This window comes from Bufo gargarizans, chromosome 9 (assembly GCF_014858855.1).
Source record: "Bufo gargarizans isolate SCDJY-AF-19 chromosome 9, ASM1485885v1, whole genome shotgun sequence".
Classification (NCBI taxonomy): Eukaryota; Metazoa; Chordata; class Amphibia; order Anura; family Bufonidae; genus Bufo; species Bufo gargarizans.
In genome coordinates, this window is record NC_058088.1 from 63,822,914 (window position 1) to 63,838,635 (window position 15,722).

At 41.3% G+C, this 15,722-nt stretch overlaps 1 protein-coding gene across 4 annotated transcripts in view; it reads right to left on the reverse strand.

Moving 5' to 3' along the window:
- The window catches only part of FGF13 (fibroblast growth factor 13), a 409,233-nt gene that overhangs the window by 50,049 nt on the left and 343,462 nt on the right, over positions 1–15,722 (reverse strand). For 3 of the 4 annotated variants that reach the window (XM_044268270.1, XM_044268272.1, XM_044268269.1), the window contains 2 exons: positions 9,454–9,564; positions 836–939 (listed from right to left, as the gene is read on the reverse strand). In XM_044268270.1, the coding sequence (XP_044124205.1) occupies positions 836–939; positions 9,454–9,564 (215 nt within the window). Of the gene's footprint in view, positions 1–835; positions 940–9,453; positions 9,565–10,734; positions 11,786–15,722 lie in introns of those variants that run through there. The other variant, XM_044268271.1, reaches the window with a different exon arrangement.

The following is a 15,722-nucleotide window of genomic DNA, read 5'->3' on the forward strand; positions in this document are numbered from 1 at the left end:
ATAACGAATATATAGCATTATATTCTATAGTGCTATATATTCGTTTTTGACCCACACCTGTATTGATCGCGTAATATTTGCATATTAAGCAATCATTACCTTGCCGATTTTTGAGTAAAAAAAAAGAATGTAGAATATAACGAATATTAGAATTCGCGAATATTCAACGAATATTCTACAAAATATTTGTGAAATATCACGAATTCGAATATAAGCCCTGCCGCTCATCAATAACGGCCATACTGTAATCTTTACAATTTTATATTAGGCAAATAGGGAGGCTTCTAAGGGCAACATATGTCATTGGTTTATGTAATAGGCAACCTATAGATGAGTGAATTTAGATTCATTCAAATCTAAATTCAACCCAAATATTTTTTTTTTTATTCTGATACGGTAGAATCAGAATTTCTTCTGATTTTCTTGGGTAGAATTTTTCAAGAGAGAGAGAGATAGAGAGAGAGAGAGAGAGAGAGAGAGAGAGAGAGAGAGATCTTCCAGGTATTCAAAGCACTTTCACGTACCCAAATCTAATTTCTTGGCCGATTCAGATGAATCGGACCTAACAAATTTTAGGAAATTCGCTCATCTGTAATGGAACCGCAGGGCCTCCATGTGCCACCAAACATAGCTTCAGAATGTGAATGAGGTCATAGTTAACTTGCCCAGATGTTGACTATGCTCCTATAGTAGTGCCAAGAAAATTTTACCCTTCTCAACATAAGTTCAACAGTATATGCATTTGTTAAAGAAAAAAACAAAAACACAAAACATACCATTTGCTTTATAATTAGTTGCATTAGTAAATTGATTCATTTGACTTAAATGTACTTACTGATGGGTACAAATATCCATCACTGTTCATGGCTAGGTATAGCTTAGTTTGAACACCTTGAATAGCCACCACTCGTAAGCCGACTGGTATGAGGTTAAACAACGCTGAAAGAGATTGCAAAGAGAATCCAAATCAAACATTGAATAGATAAATGTAATTATCTAGAAGCTTTTAAGTATCATCAAGCATTACATCAATGTTCTTAATGGAGCCTCTTAAAAAGCATCAAGTGGATCAGTATTATCAAGGACTGTAAGTAGAGATGAGTGAAGTTTTGAACAATTCGATTCAGCAACTCTGCCGGAGTTCGCCAAGAAATTTGATTAGTTACAAATTAGTCACAAATCATAAATCAGGTATACCCAGGTGCTCCAGTGAAGAACCGCTCGGCCAAATAGCATACAGCTGCCTTTCATTTAATAATGAAGAGGACACTGTACAGTACTTCTTCATTGTTTATGGCTGCGGCACCTTTAAACAGGAGCTGTTGCTGGTATGGGGTTTGGCTGATTAGGTTGGGGGGACAATATGCATATTATTGCTGTTCTTGCCCGCAATCTCCTGCAGGTTATTTGACAGTAAACACAGAATATTAATCAGCTCTGGTATACCCACTTCTCCAACCCCAGCGCTCTCCTGCCCTACAGGTGGGAGCCCTTCTTCTGCCATCTGATTTTCCTCCTTTTCCACATAATCTAATAGCGATGATAATATCAGGAACATTCAGCTCCTCCTGCCTCTTCATCTTGCTGACTTTTCTAGGACATGGAGACTTTGAAGGATGATTTGAAAGAAGTAAAGCCAGCAAAATATGAGGATTGTCATCATTAAGACCTGGCCCCCACTAAGGGGTGCAGACTGGATTGTACTGGTTGGCACGTTGGCACTGAAATAATAAAGGCTTCCATCTTATTGGTAATTAATTACATTTGCGGCTGATGTAGAAATAAGTAAATGTAGGTAATAAATAAATACAACTGACGCAAAATAAGTCTCCCCACACTCTCCCTGCACTCTCCCCATACTCTCCCTGCACTCTCCCCACACTCTCCCTGCAGTCTCCCTCTCCAATATTCTTGTATTAATTATTTTCAGCAACACTGTCTCTAATGCATTCACACTTGTCATGTGTCTTCCTATGCTCATCTCACAGGACAATGGCAGAGACCCGTGGAATGAGGGCTGTGAAATCACAAGTGATGGCTATCTGTGGATTGGCTGGCTGCATGGCATTATGGACTATCTTGCATTCCCTGGATTATTACTTTCACTTTGTAACATGTGCAGTCGCCATTTTAAGAAAAACTGATTAGTTACCACGAAGCGTGAGGAAATTCGGATTCGTTGCAAATCAAAATTTTCCTAACCTTTGGACCGAATTCTGCTTTGAATGTTTTGCTTCGCTCAACACTACTGGATAGCCATGCTTTTAGACCCTCGCTATCAAAGCAAAATAGGGGAATGTTTTGCTCCCTCTGAAAAAAAGGCCAAATGACATTATATTACCAGGAAACATTGTGCACACAGATTGCGAGCAAATGCCTGCCACCAGTGTGTCTAACAGGGAGATCCTCCTCCGCCCCGACAGAAACACCCACCTCCTATATCAGTAGCATCAGCAGCTATCTTAGTCTTCTCTCCCATTTTAGGAAAAAATTATTCATTTCCATGAAGAGCAAGGAAATTTGGATTCATTGCGAATCAAAGTTTTCCTAAATTTTGGACTGAATTCCGCTTTCAATGCTTTGCTCAACACTAACTGTATGCTATCACTGTATGTGATGAATTTTGCAGGTGTATGAAACATTTAACAGCAGGCATAGGTCTAAATTTGAGCTTATCCAATGATTTTAACCAAAGCAATCATTTCTAAGGTGGACTTTAACAACGAAGGAGCTGACCAATGACAGCCTATCAGGGTCTGGAAAGAAGTCAACCATCCGATAGTTGCTAGTGGGAATGAGTGAATCGACTTCCAATGAAACATCCGAAGTCGATTTGCATAAAAATTTGTTTGAATACTGTAAGGAGTGAGCGCTCCATACAGTATTAGAATGTATTGGCTCAGATGAGCTGAAGTTATTACTTTGCGAAGTCTTGATAGACTTCAGGTAATAACTTCAAAAACTCAGATTCGGTTCCAAGGTACCACTTCAATTCGCTCATCCCTAGTTGCTAGTCCAGGAGCAATCTGTCCCTGAAACAACAGTCCAAGACTTGTCCTTTGTGTCATTGAAAATGTACGGATGACTGTAGCAGCCGATGTATGTAGCTGTGTCGACTGAACTAACATTCACCAGCAACTCTATTGTTCTATGACTGTTTACCATCTACCTACTTCTATCTAAAGTAGATATCAGCCGAATACTCATTTGACTGACAACTATCTCAACTGATCCTCGCACTCATAAGCATGTGCGGCTCAGCCAAGGAAGCATCTGTAGTGAATGGGGAAAGGAGGAAAAGACACTACCAGACACCTCAGGCAGAAGCCTATCTCCTGATAATGAAAGGATCGGGTAGTTGAAATCCTACATCAGCCATCAGGGGAGATTTGGGAGGCCATCATACATATTAGATGGTCATCCAAACCCATTGAAATTAGCAGAATATTATGTGTACACCAGCAAAAGCTCCAGGTTTATACCCTTAGGGTTTCATTCACTGAGTTGAAGCGATGCCGGCGTCCTTTTGGCCTCTACTTGGCCGATATGCATTGGAAACCTGTGTTTTCCTACAAACAGGGCCACTTCATTTCCAATGGAAGCTCAAATGTTGAGTGCACAGAGCCTGCCCAGTTGTTTAGATGAGCTGAAAGATCCCACTCATCTAAGAGATGTATCCTAAAGCTCTTAAGTCCCAAAGCAAAATCCATAACATGAGCTAATAATAATGATAATGATGTCTCCTTATGCAGAAGATAATAATACAATCATTATTTTCCCAGTAGATTCTTTCCATACATAGGAAACATTCCTAACCTATGTTGATATCTCACAACCCAGCTGAACACTGTGGTGATATCTCACAACCCAGCTGAACACTGTGGTGATATCTCACAACCCAGCTGAACACTGTGGTGATGATATCTCACAACCCAGCTGAACACTGTGGTGATATCTCACAACCCAGCTGAACACTGTGGTGATATCTCACAACCCAGCTGAACACTGTGGTGATATCTCACAACCCAGCTGAACACTGTGGTGATATCTCACAACCCAGCTGAACACTGGTGATATCTCACAACCTAGCTGAACACTGTGGTGATATCTCACAACCCAGCTAAATACTGATCCACTGATTGTTTTACTAGTTGATTCATTTTTAGGGGTGTATTCACATGTAGCAGATTTGTTGCAGGAATGTCTGTGCCGGAAAATGTGTTCCGTTCCTCTGAATAGGGTTGTGTTGGTGGCAAATACATGGGTTTCTGCAATTCCTATTCAGATGAATGAACAGTTGAACACATTTCTGATCTTGTAAGCATCTATGGAAGGAAATAAAGAAGTTGGCCAGGAAAAATATGGCTGCTTTCTGCCAAAGACAGCGTCGCTGCTCTCCATGGGTTGTGTTGGGTATTGCAGCTCATCCCCATGGACACAACACATGTAGGCAGGAGTAACACTGTTTTTGGAGAGATTTGCCATGTTTTTTTTTTTAAAAGAGGTTTTCTGAAACTTACATATTGATGACATATTGTCAGGACTCTTGGGACCCCCTGTGATCAGCTCTTGGAAGGGCCCACGGTCCTACAACAGGTGCTGCAAACTTTTTTCTTTGCTGTTGACCTAACGTCCATTAGTCACAAGGCCTTTGTGCAGCAAGTGAATGGGGGTGATCTGCAATATGAAGCACATCCACTATATAATGTGTGGCGCTGTGCTTGGTATACTATGAATAGGCTGCAGCACTCAGACGAGCAATGCATCCCCTTCAAAGGTGATCATCAAAGTGGTGAGTATCAGACTCCCACTGATCAATATGTAAGTACAGGAAAACCATTTTAATCCTGTACAGCCCCTTTAAATTTCTACTTCTATCACATATTAAATAATTGTGTCATATCAAAGATTAAATACCGCTAGCATACAAAACTTTTAAAAATATATTAGACATATTTCATTATCACGAATTATGGTTATTGTGGTCCTGCTGCATTGGTTTGGGGTTATTAGCTGGAATTCCTGGCAAAGTATATACTGCACAATACTGATCGTTGTCAATAGTAAAGTATATACAGAATAGTAAGCATCGTTATGGCTAATCATATTATATATAGGATATTTAGCTATGTTGGCGTTATTTTACGGTGACAAAGGTATTTATTTTCCTATTTTTTATTAATGGTCATCTAAAAAAATGTCTAAAATTTGCTGGTAAGAACAAGTAAAACATTAAAAAGGTGCACACAAACGGTGGCTTTGGTCATTTACCTAAAGGGGGTGTCCAGAAAATGTCTGCTCTCTCCCAAAAATATTACCACACCTGTCCACAGCTTTTGTGTGATATTACAGCTCAGATTACAGGGTTTCTGAACTCCGGTGCTCAGGACCCACCTACCGGTCAAGATTTGAGGATATCCCACAGAATGAATACCTGTGGTAAGTCCTGATGCATGGACACTAATTACATCACCTGCTCAATACTAAGAAAATTCCTGAAAACATGACTGGTAGGTGGGTCTCAACTCCCGAGGACTGAAGTTGAAAAACTCTGGCTCAGAATGTACAGGTGTGTCCAAATGGGATTGAATCAGTAATCTAAATGAAACATTCATTCACTTAAAACAAATGGAAAGCTTCTTTCTGTCATGTTTCCATTATTTTGAAGGGATAAAAAACTTCTCCCATCGAACATAAAGGAAACATGGCGAAACAGATTCAAGCTGAGGGTAACTGATGGTAATATTATAATGGTGTTAAGAAAGGAAATTTTATTTTCCATTATTGTCTGTTAATTAAAGACCAACGAGAACCATTAGTGTTGATGTGAACTTAGCCCTATGCCTTCAGGTGCGCTTTTTGATTCTGTAAATATGGGACAACACTACCGGTAGCAAACCACATTTGCACTGATAATTATTCCTGCACATTCCTGCATTCCTGTGTAAAGCAATGAAAGAGTTGTTATATATATCTTGTTTTTTTAAGCCACTATACTTTCAGTAAACCCAGAGTTCAGAAAACTTAAATGATTTAAAAGTTTGCTGAACATTATCTGCTAATGATGTTCTGTGCAGCACAATTACTTGGGTTAAACTAATTTAACAGAGGTTAACGGAAAAGCTAAAGTAATTTCTGAGAAAGTACAATGCTGATGAATGGCTGGACATACCTGATTATTCTAAGATAGGATTGATAGCAAAGGTGCCACTGCCCCTATCTTAATTAGAAGATTTGATGAGAACACCAGTCAGGAGCTCTTGGATGTCAACAAAGGACATAGGGGGTCATTTACTAATCTGAAATATGCCTAAATTAGGCATATTTCATGCGCAGATGCTGGCACAACGGTTAGTTGCGCCTCTATCTGCAACTTTGCCCCTCTCACGCATTTGTCTAAAATTGTGGGCATTGCGTCGGCGAGGATCGGCTGGCTGGCCCAGCTCATTCATCATTTTTTTACGCCTGTTTTAGGCGTAGAAAATGGTCTAAATGTAAGACAGATAGGAAGCTGTCTTACATTTACAACTGGCGCTAGACGCGCCAAAGTTATGGAGAGGCCGGCGCCTCTTCATAACTTTGGCGGATCCTCTGCCAGCTTAGGGCTTTAATAAGACCAGTGTCTAAAACACACCTGATGCTCATGGGGGCCATCTGAGCCTTCCTCATGGCCCAGCAATTAAAGCTAGGAGCATCAGGTACTTATGCATTTGACCAGGTGACCTCCTGAATTCAACTGTATCACCGTCCTCAGGACAGTGATACAGCTAAATACTGCCACGGGGGCAGCAGTATATTGTGTTGCACTGTGGTATTTGGTTCTGCTGAGGCAATATTTTGTGCTGCACTGTGGTATTTGGTTAGGTTGGGGTGGTATTTTGCGCTGCACTATGGCATTGCCGGCCTGCCTACTTCTGTCGTCCCTACCTACTTGTGTTGCCTGCCTTCTGTCAATTTGGACCCGCCTAAAATATGGCCCACTTTGAGGTTTTTCCCCAGGGCCACTTTAAGTTCCCAGTTCGCCCCTGATATCATCTGTTGAGGAAGAGTTGGTACCTCCCCATACATATTATACAGATCCTTCTCTGCATGTTCAGGTGAAAATACACAAATTTGTATGGGGACCTTAACCTTTATGGGGACCTTCTGACACTCCTCTGACAGATGATGTTGAGAAGGAGAATAAAGGACATTGAATGTTATCACTCGATTCTTTAGTTCTCCTAGGAGATAAACAAGCGGCTTTCTCCTCTCTATTGAAAGCACATGCATGCACAGAAAGGCCAAGCGTGCATGCTTATGGTGGAGTTGGGAGAGATAGCTATTGTCTGAGTGAGGGTTTGGCCAACAACTATCGTAGGTATATGGGTACCTGAAAGAAGTGATCTCAACTCCAAGCATAATGGCGATCGTGTATGTAAATAGTGCGGTGGAGTCTAGCCTGTGTTCATGTGTGTTACCTGACGTGATGAGTTTATGATTGGTCGCTTTGGGCAACAAAGTCAATCTTTCATTTAGACAGATTGCATAAAACTCCCCCAAGATCTTGATGTACAAATGGCATTCATTTTTATATTTAGATTGACACATGAGGATTCTGTTTATGTAACATACCCTCTCCCGCTAATATTCCTCCTAGCTGTGCACTTTGGAAAGAACATAGTTAACACAACCTTCTAACAGCTTCACCTGTCTCTAAGGTGGGGAGTATTGGACCCTATCATTTCCCGAATGCATGACTTAGAGGAAACAGTGCCCCCTCTCCCTTCATTCCCCTTTTTACCAGTGTAGGGACTTGTTAAAGGGATTTTCCAGGATTTATATAGGATAAGTCATCAATATTAGATTGGTGGGGGTCTGACACTTAGCACCTCCAACGCTCATCATCTAGGGCAGCAGCCAGCGCTAGAAACTATATATAGTAGATGCAGTATCCCGACATGGCCATTACACAATGGACAGAGCCTTCTGCTTCCGGTACTGTCCATTGTGTACCAGTGCTGGCACCTGCCTTAAACATTCGATTGTGGGGGTGCCAGGTGTTAGAACCCACCAATCTGATATTGATGACATATGGTAAGGATAGGACATCAATTCTAAAAGTGGCCATAAACATTTAATAACTATCAGCTATCTGTCCCGACTCCCATCCCGACTCTCCCTTACACATTCAGTTCAGCCAAATGCATATGCGTGTTCAATAGGGAAAGAGGAAAAAAATACTGTACTAGGTACGTGGCAGCTTATCTTCTGGGAGAACAAAGAGAATAAGGAAAAAATATTCACTTTGCCTGATCCTTCTCTCCCCCATCATTATCTGAGTTTCCGATACACACTGGACTGTTCTTGTCAGGTTCGGTCGACAATACACTAATGTTTATGGGGGCCTTAGTGCCCTATTATACCACACAATTTTCATGCCAATTATCAAGAACAAGCTTTCATAGGAACGCTCATTCCCGATAATTGACCCGCATAATTGAGTAGCTGATAAAAGAGGTTGATTATCAGCAGTACATCTTCCTGTGCAATCAGGGATGTGCTGCCGATAACAAACAGAACTAAATGAGGGAGGGACGACTGTGGTAGCAATCCCCCTTAACACATTCAATTGGAATTGGTCTGTGTAATCAGACTGCTGCAAACGAGCACCGGCGGACGTGTTATCATCCATCGGCGCTTGCACTGTCTGAACATTGGGCAGTTTATTACAGCCCTTGAAAGAATCATGATGCTTTAATAATAGACACTAGAAGACTGGCACATTAAAAAGACAATAGTTACTGGACATTATCTCAAAGTAATTCCTAATGCTTTATCCTTCTTCCTAAATGGTTTCACACTTCAGCAATATGGGGCCATCTGCCTTTCATATCTGCTTTTATGAGTCTAAAAATAACACTTATCGCCCTGACTTAGACAATGGAACTTTCCAGAAGACTAAGTGATAAAACGGTTCTGTGCCTGGACTCACAAAATAAACTCTTAGAGGAGCAGGAGACAATTGCTTTACATAAACCACTAACATGAACCCCATTAGATCTGGATGGCTTCAGGACATGCACTGATGTGGATGTGTCTTCTGGGGCAGAAGGGGTTAAAGTAGTAACTGGGAAGTGGGAACCAGCCCATTATTGACAGGATGTGTGGGTGAATATATGTTCTTTGATGAAATGTGATACAACCTAGAGGACATCTCCAGATCTCCATGGAGATAACGTTTGATTCTCTCCTAGATGACAACAACCTCGCCCCGATCCTCAGTTTTTCTCTCTAATTTATCACTTAGACTTTTGTTGCTTAGGAAATTGCAGCTCAGATGTCAGTGTCTTCTCTACGTAACCCACCTCTGCAATACAGAGAGCTCTGTGACTGCCCACTGCCGTGCCCAGTGTCAGAGGTAGGCATGCACACCCACGTATAGTATGAGGAAGAGGGTTAAGGGCCACTTACTGAAACTGCTCTCCTCCTCCTTTGTTCCATCAATCGTGCCATCTGCTTGGAGCTGCAAGTGGTAGCCTTGCCTGCTGTAGAGTTTTGTGATTATACCTTTGAGTTGAGGCTCTGTAAGCAGAGAGAAAACAGAAGGCATTGATTAGAACTACTTCATCATCATGATACTACTTCCATATGCAAAGGATAGAGTCCATTCAGAATCTGCACAATTATATATATATATATATATATATATATATATATGCATTACTCATCATTGAAATACATTTTCCTACAGCAGGGATCAGCAACCTTCCACACTCTAGCTGTTCTGAAACTACAACTCCCAGAATCCTCATTTCACTTCTATGGGAGTTACAAGAATAGCCAGGAAAATGCGCATGCTGTGAGTTATAGTTTCACAGCAGCTGGAGTGCCGAAGGTTGCTGATCCCTGTCCTACAGCCTTGTGAAAATCAATCACCCATAGACTACAGATGTAGCAAAGCCGAGTGTGTCACTTACAAATATATACTATTCATGAATGCATGGCAGACTAAAAGGAACGTACTGACAACGTATGTATATATTACAACAAATGGTGGCAAATAACAAACTCAAAATCTGCAATATCTGTTCTTTAATGGACCTTGGCTTATTCTGTTTATTCAATCATGTTGAGAAGAGGTAAAATATAACAGTATTTCAGTTGTGATTTATGAAATAAACATGACCAGTAGAGGGAATTCCCTCATCTGCGTAACAAGCAGCCGCTGAAATGAAAACCGTGATTGCTAAATAATATGTTTCCAGCAGGAGGGAAGGTCTGATTGATACCCTCCTGGAAATGATAGTAGATATCAATTTGTGTAATTCTGACCACTTCTAACATGTAAGGGATGTCCTGGGGAAGATATTATCATATGTCAATGTTAACATCACCTGTCCAGGCTCCATTGCTGTCCCTGTAGGCGAATGATATAGCAGAAAATGCGTCCTGTCTATACTAGCAGGATGCTAAAATCTAAAAGTTGCGATAAAATGGATTTACACTGAATTTGGATGACAGGGAATCAAAAAATTATCCACCAGAATATCCATCTGCTTTCTAGAACATCCCAACACCCTCCAATCAGAAACCAGAAACCAAGCCCGGTACATTAACCTAATCTACTTTGCCTATAGGTCCTTCTATGTTCATACAGATGATGTGCTAAAATCTCAGTCACGTCTACACACATCCAATATTTGATGAAGCATGACTGATGAATGAAAGTGGAACCATAAGAAGGTGGCAAACCTGGTCGTCGTCTTCTCCTCTTTTTAGAGCCGAACAATTTAACCCGAGAGAAGACATTGAGTTTATTTTTTTCGCAGTTCCCTTTGCCTTTGCTGGGGCTGCTAACACATTTGCATGCATTGGATTTTTCCCTTTCTCGAGCTTGTCTTTTCTGCCTAATCAGAGAACTAGCAATAGCGGCAGCCATGGCTAATGTTTAAAAAAAAAAAAAAAAAAAAGCCTGTTTGGTCTTCTTGACGAGATACTGTGATCAGAAATGTACACAATTTCTTCTGCAGATTAAGAAAGTTGACATTTACACCATAGATTTTTCTCAGGCTTGGTGCCTCCTCTGAAGAATTGATATCATTTAGATCCAGGAGTGGAAATACACCCTAAGTCATTTCTCCTCCTTATGAATATTGCCAACTTTTTTTAAGCCCTCTGATGCCTCGCGACCAGGAGCCTTCTGATTGTCCAGTTTTCGTAATTTCTAGATCTGATGGATGTCTTGTCAAGAGTTTTATAGCCCAAATATTGACCAATGTTGCAGTATGGGCTTGACCTCGAAGAGACAATGGTCCGTTCTTTGCACTTCTATTCCAGAATCATAGATACAGCTCACGTCTCTTGCTTGCAGAGGATGCATTTCTTTTCCTTGTTTCAGGCTAGTTTCATTCTAGATAATAATGAGCCTTTTCTGTATTCCAAGAATGCTGTGTACAATGCAGCAGCAGCAGCCTCAGTCTTCAGGCGCTAAAGCCACTTGTAACTGTGTGTGTGAGAGAGGGAGAGAGCGAGGGAGATGCAGATGGGTTGTTCCACTCCTTTTTTCAATGAAATGCAGAAATGCTCTGACCAGTATCCTATTGTGTGTCCTCCAGAAACATCTGGTTACTTTTACAGAGCACAACAAAAGCATTCAGGGTTCGGCTCTTCCATTTGTTGACTTGAGTCCTGTATGAATTTCTATTGCATGCCTTTCTATCTCGAGGAGAGGCTGGAGATGGCAGGTCAGGATGAGCTATGTGTTGAGGAAGGAAACCTGCTCTGAAGAGCCACCTCCCGGGGAGAGAAAGGTAGTTTAAATTAATTGGCAATTGACTCCTTCCTTGCCAGAATAGATTAAAAATGCTAAGTGAGTAACTGGACTTGGGACAGAAAAACGATTCATTATTGGTCTTTGCTGAGATCATGGGATTGGCTGCCAGGGACTGCCTTCTGATTAGTCGCTGTAATTTTCCTGCCTAGTTCTTCCTCAAAAGGGATTATTAACGATGCCTCCAAATGCATTTTTTTCTGCCTGTGAGAGGAATTCTATAGGCATTGTTCATGATATTAAATCTTATCAAATGAAGATCATTTATAATAATTTCACAAGATGAATGATTATGGAAAGATTATGTGATGCCCATTGCGGCTAGAAGCTCCCAGAATCTACATGACTGAGGTGCACTACGGTAGCACAATGACAGAAGTTCCTACTATAATAATTATAAAAATAGATATTTATTGCTGGATACCGGATGATTTCGATATTATCTATAGATAATCTATTGTCTGTGAAGGTTGGAACATGCTCCCCTGAGGTCTGCTGGATTGGACAAGATGGATTTGCCTTGCTGAACACTTTTGGAAACTTTCAGCCACTTATGTTCTCCTGCTTTATTGAGATACTGTATATATATGTTCAGCCATATCATATGACAGAGATATGTAAGCTAAATGACAAGTGGTCCTACCGTAATCATATGTGCATGACTGCAATATATATTTTCTCCATATATAAACTAATGAAGGCACATATTTATCATAGCCTGGCGGCATACACTGAGCTATGATATCCAGATGAACACCTGCTTGCCATTGATTTTAGTGTGCAAATGATAAATGTGGCAGGACCGCCGGCCTCATCCCCAGCCCACCCTCGCCATGCCACCTATTTTGGAAAAAAGGGATGAGGCCAGTGGAGTAATGGCAACATTTTTGTGCAAGTGATGTTGAAAAAGTCACAAACATGCTTTTTCACGCCAGAAAACTGCTGTAATCTAATGATAACTGTAGGCCAAAGTGTACAAATATAATAAAACTGACAATAGCCACTTGCTGTCACTCATCTGTAACTGGAAGTAAGGTGGTACTGGGGGAAATAGACAATCGTCCCTAATACCGCCTGCAGAAAATCCTAGGTTCTTTCTTATGTTAGCCTTTTAGAAGAACACACAGTCATATAAATAATAGAGATACATTTTCCAAAATTTGTTTTGGGTCCAATTTGGTTGACTTGGCCGGTCAGATTCAATCAGTCTGACTAAATGTGACCAAAATCGAACATGCCCTAATTGACCTAAAAAGTAACGTATGAAATTCTTTGGTCTCCAAGGACAGTATGCAAGTAATATCACTGACAACAACATGTATGGACGCTGCATTTTCTTTTTTAATTAGAAAAACATTAAAAAAGTTATCCATTTTTAGTGGCAGATGTTTTCTCTGTCTTCTGATCTGGAAAAGGTGGCTGCAATTTCGAGCTATTCATACATGCCGAATCACAAAAATGTTGGATTTGTTAAAGTTAGAATCTTTTGATATATTTGTAACAAATGAGATTAGTGTAGAATCAATTCACCCTTCTCTCATGAGTAAGGCAACTTTCACATTAGCGGCTCGGACCTCCGGCAGGCTGTTCCGTTGGATCCGTCCAGCCGCTAGTGAACATGTGCCCCCGAACTGAGGCTCCCTCCCTATTTACTATAATGGGGGCGGGGGCGGAGTTCCGGAGGAGGCATGGTAGCACACGGCGAGAGGGCGCCAGAATAAAACTACAATATGTCCGACATTTATTCCGGCAGCCTCTCATCGTGCATTGCTGTGCCTCTGCCGGAACTCCGCCCAGCCCCCATTATAGTCAATGGGGGCGGAGTGGTAGTCCGGGGGCACACGTTTACTAGCGGCAGGACGGATCCAACAGGCTGTTCACCCGACGGAAGAGCCTGACGGAGGTCCGTGCCGCTAGTGTGAAAGTAGCATAAGAGTGGCGTAAGTGGAAACTTCAGGGCACCAACACAAAATCTATAAAAGGGTCCTACCTATCCTATGTCATTTATAATATTGGTGTAGTCTAGTAAGGCTGTGAGCCTCCTTAGGTTACAGGGCCCGGGTGTGACTGCTTCCTCTTTACTACCTATAATTATGCTCCAATAAGTAACAGTGATGGTTCTGCGGATAGGGGCAAAACTAAATTCTGGAATATTGTATATCTATGGAGAGCAGGCAATGTACCCTGAGTCTCCTACAGTGTTACTATGCAGGAAATTATCATACTATCTTGCCTTCACGATAACATCACAGTTGGAATCAATGCCAGAAGTGACCAACAGGGTGAGCTCTCTGTAAATTGTCTTCCAAAGTAACTCACTTAGCCCTAGCCAATGTTTGAGACCTGCATACCTTATTCAGATGAGGGAGTCTTAAAGGAGAGAAAAACGTGGTCACAGAAAATCTGGCTCTGGCTGATATAGTTGTAACTTGTACACTTTTAGATGCTTTACACCGTTATGTGCATGTTCCTAAAGCTCTATGACAAGAACATCAATGTTATGGGTCACTGGTGGGTGGCACTTTTATTGACCATTATAGAGTAGGTGCCCATTTTAAAGAGGTCACCTTGCTGTTGTGGATGGACACAAATAATCTTAATCAAAATATATTTGCTAAGTACCTCATATTAAATTTATACAGTGGCTATAGCATCAGTAAAGTGTAGACTCTCGCTTGCTTAAACCTTAACGTATGGAGGTGCTGCATGTTTTACCATCTTTCATATCAAGATCAAAATGTAGCATCTTATTCCACCACAGACTGAACTTTATAGAATAGTAAGAGGCTAGCCAGAACATTAGATGGGAGATGTTACATGTTACATGTATAGGTTGTCACCACTACAGATACGTCACTATTTGTAATCCATATTGAGACTGTAATAGTCACTTGCTCTGAACCTAGACCGCCGATATATAGGACTCTAAAAACATTCCTGGTCAAGAGTAAGGCCCCTTTCACATGGGCGAGTATTCCACGCGGGTGCAATGCGTAAGTTGAACGCATTGCACCCGCACTGAATCAGGACCCATTAATTTCTATGGGGCTGTTCACATGAGCGGTGATTTTCACGCATCACTTGTGCGTTGTGTGAAAATCGCAGCAAGCTCTATTTTGTGCGTTTTTCACGCAACGCAGGCCCCATAGAAGTGAATGGGGCTGCGTGAAAATCGCAAGCATCCGCAAGCAAGTGCGGATGCGGTGCGATTTTCACAAACAGTTGCTAGGAGACGATCGTGATGGAGACCCGATTCTTATTATTTTCCCCTATAACATGGTTGTAAGGGAAAATAATAGCATTCTGTATACAGAATGCATAGTACAATAGCGCTGGAGGGGTTAAAAAATTTATAAAAATAATTTAACTCACCTTAATCCACTTGATCGCGCAGCCCAGCTTCTCTTCTGTCTTATTTGCTGTGTGCAGGAAAAGGACCTGTGGTGACGTCACTCCGGTCATCACATGATCCATCACAATGGTAAAAGATCATGTGACGGACCATGTGATGACCGGAGTGACGTCACCACAGGTCCTTTTCCTGCACACAGCAAATAAGAAGACAGAAGAGAAGCCGGGCTTTGCGATCAAGTAGATTAAGGTGAGTTAAATTATTATTATTATTTTTTAACCCCTCCAGCGCTATTGTACTATGCATTCTGTATTCAGAATGCTATTATTTTCCCTTATAATCATGATATAATGGAAAATAATACAATCTACAGAACACCGGTCCCAAGCCCGAACTTCTGTGAAGAAGTCCGGGTTCGGGTCTGGGTACCAAACTTGCTTTCTTTGCTGGCTTGGTTCATTTTTCTATTACATTATACACTGTTCATTTCCAGGGCTTACAGCCACCGTTTCAGCACAGATACAAGATGGCTGGGACAGGAGCTGCTGTGCATGTGTA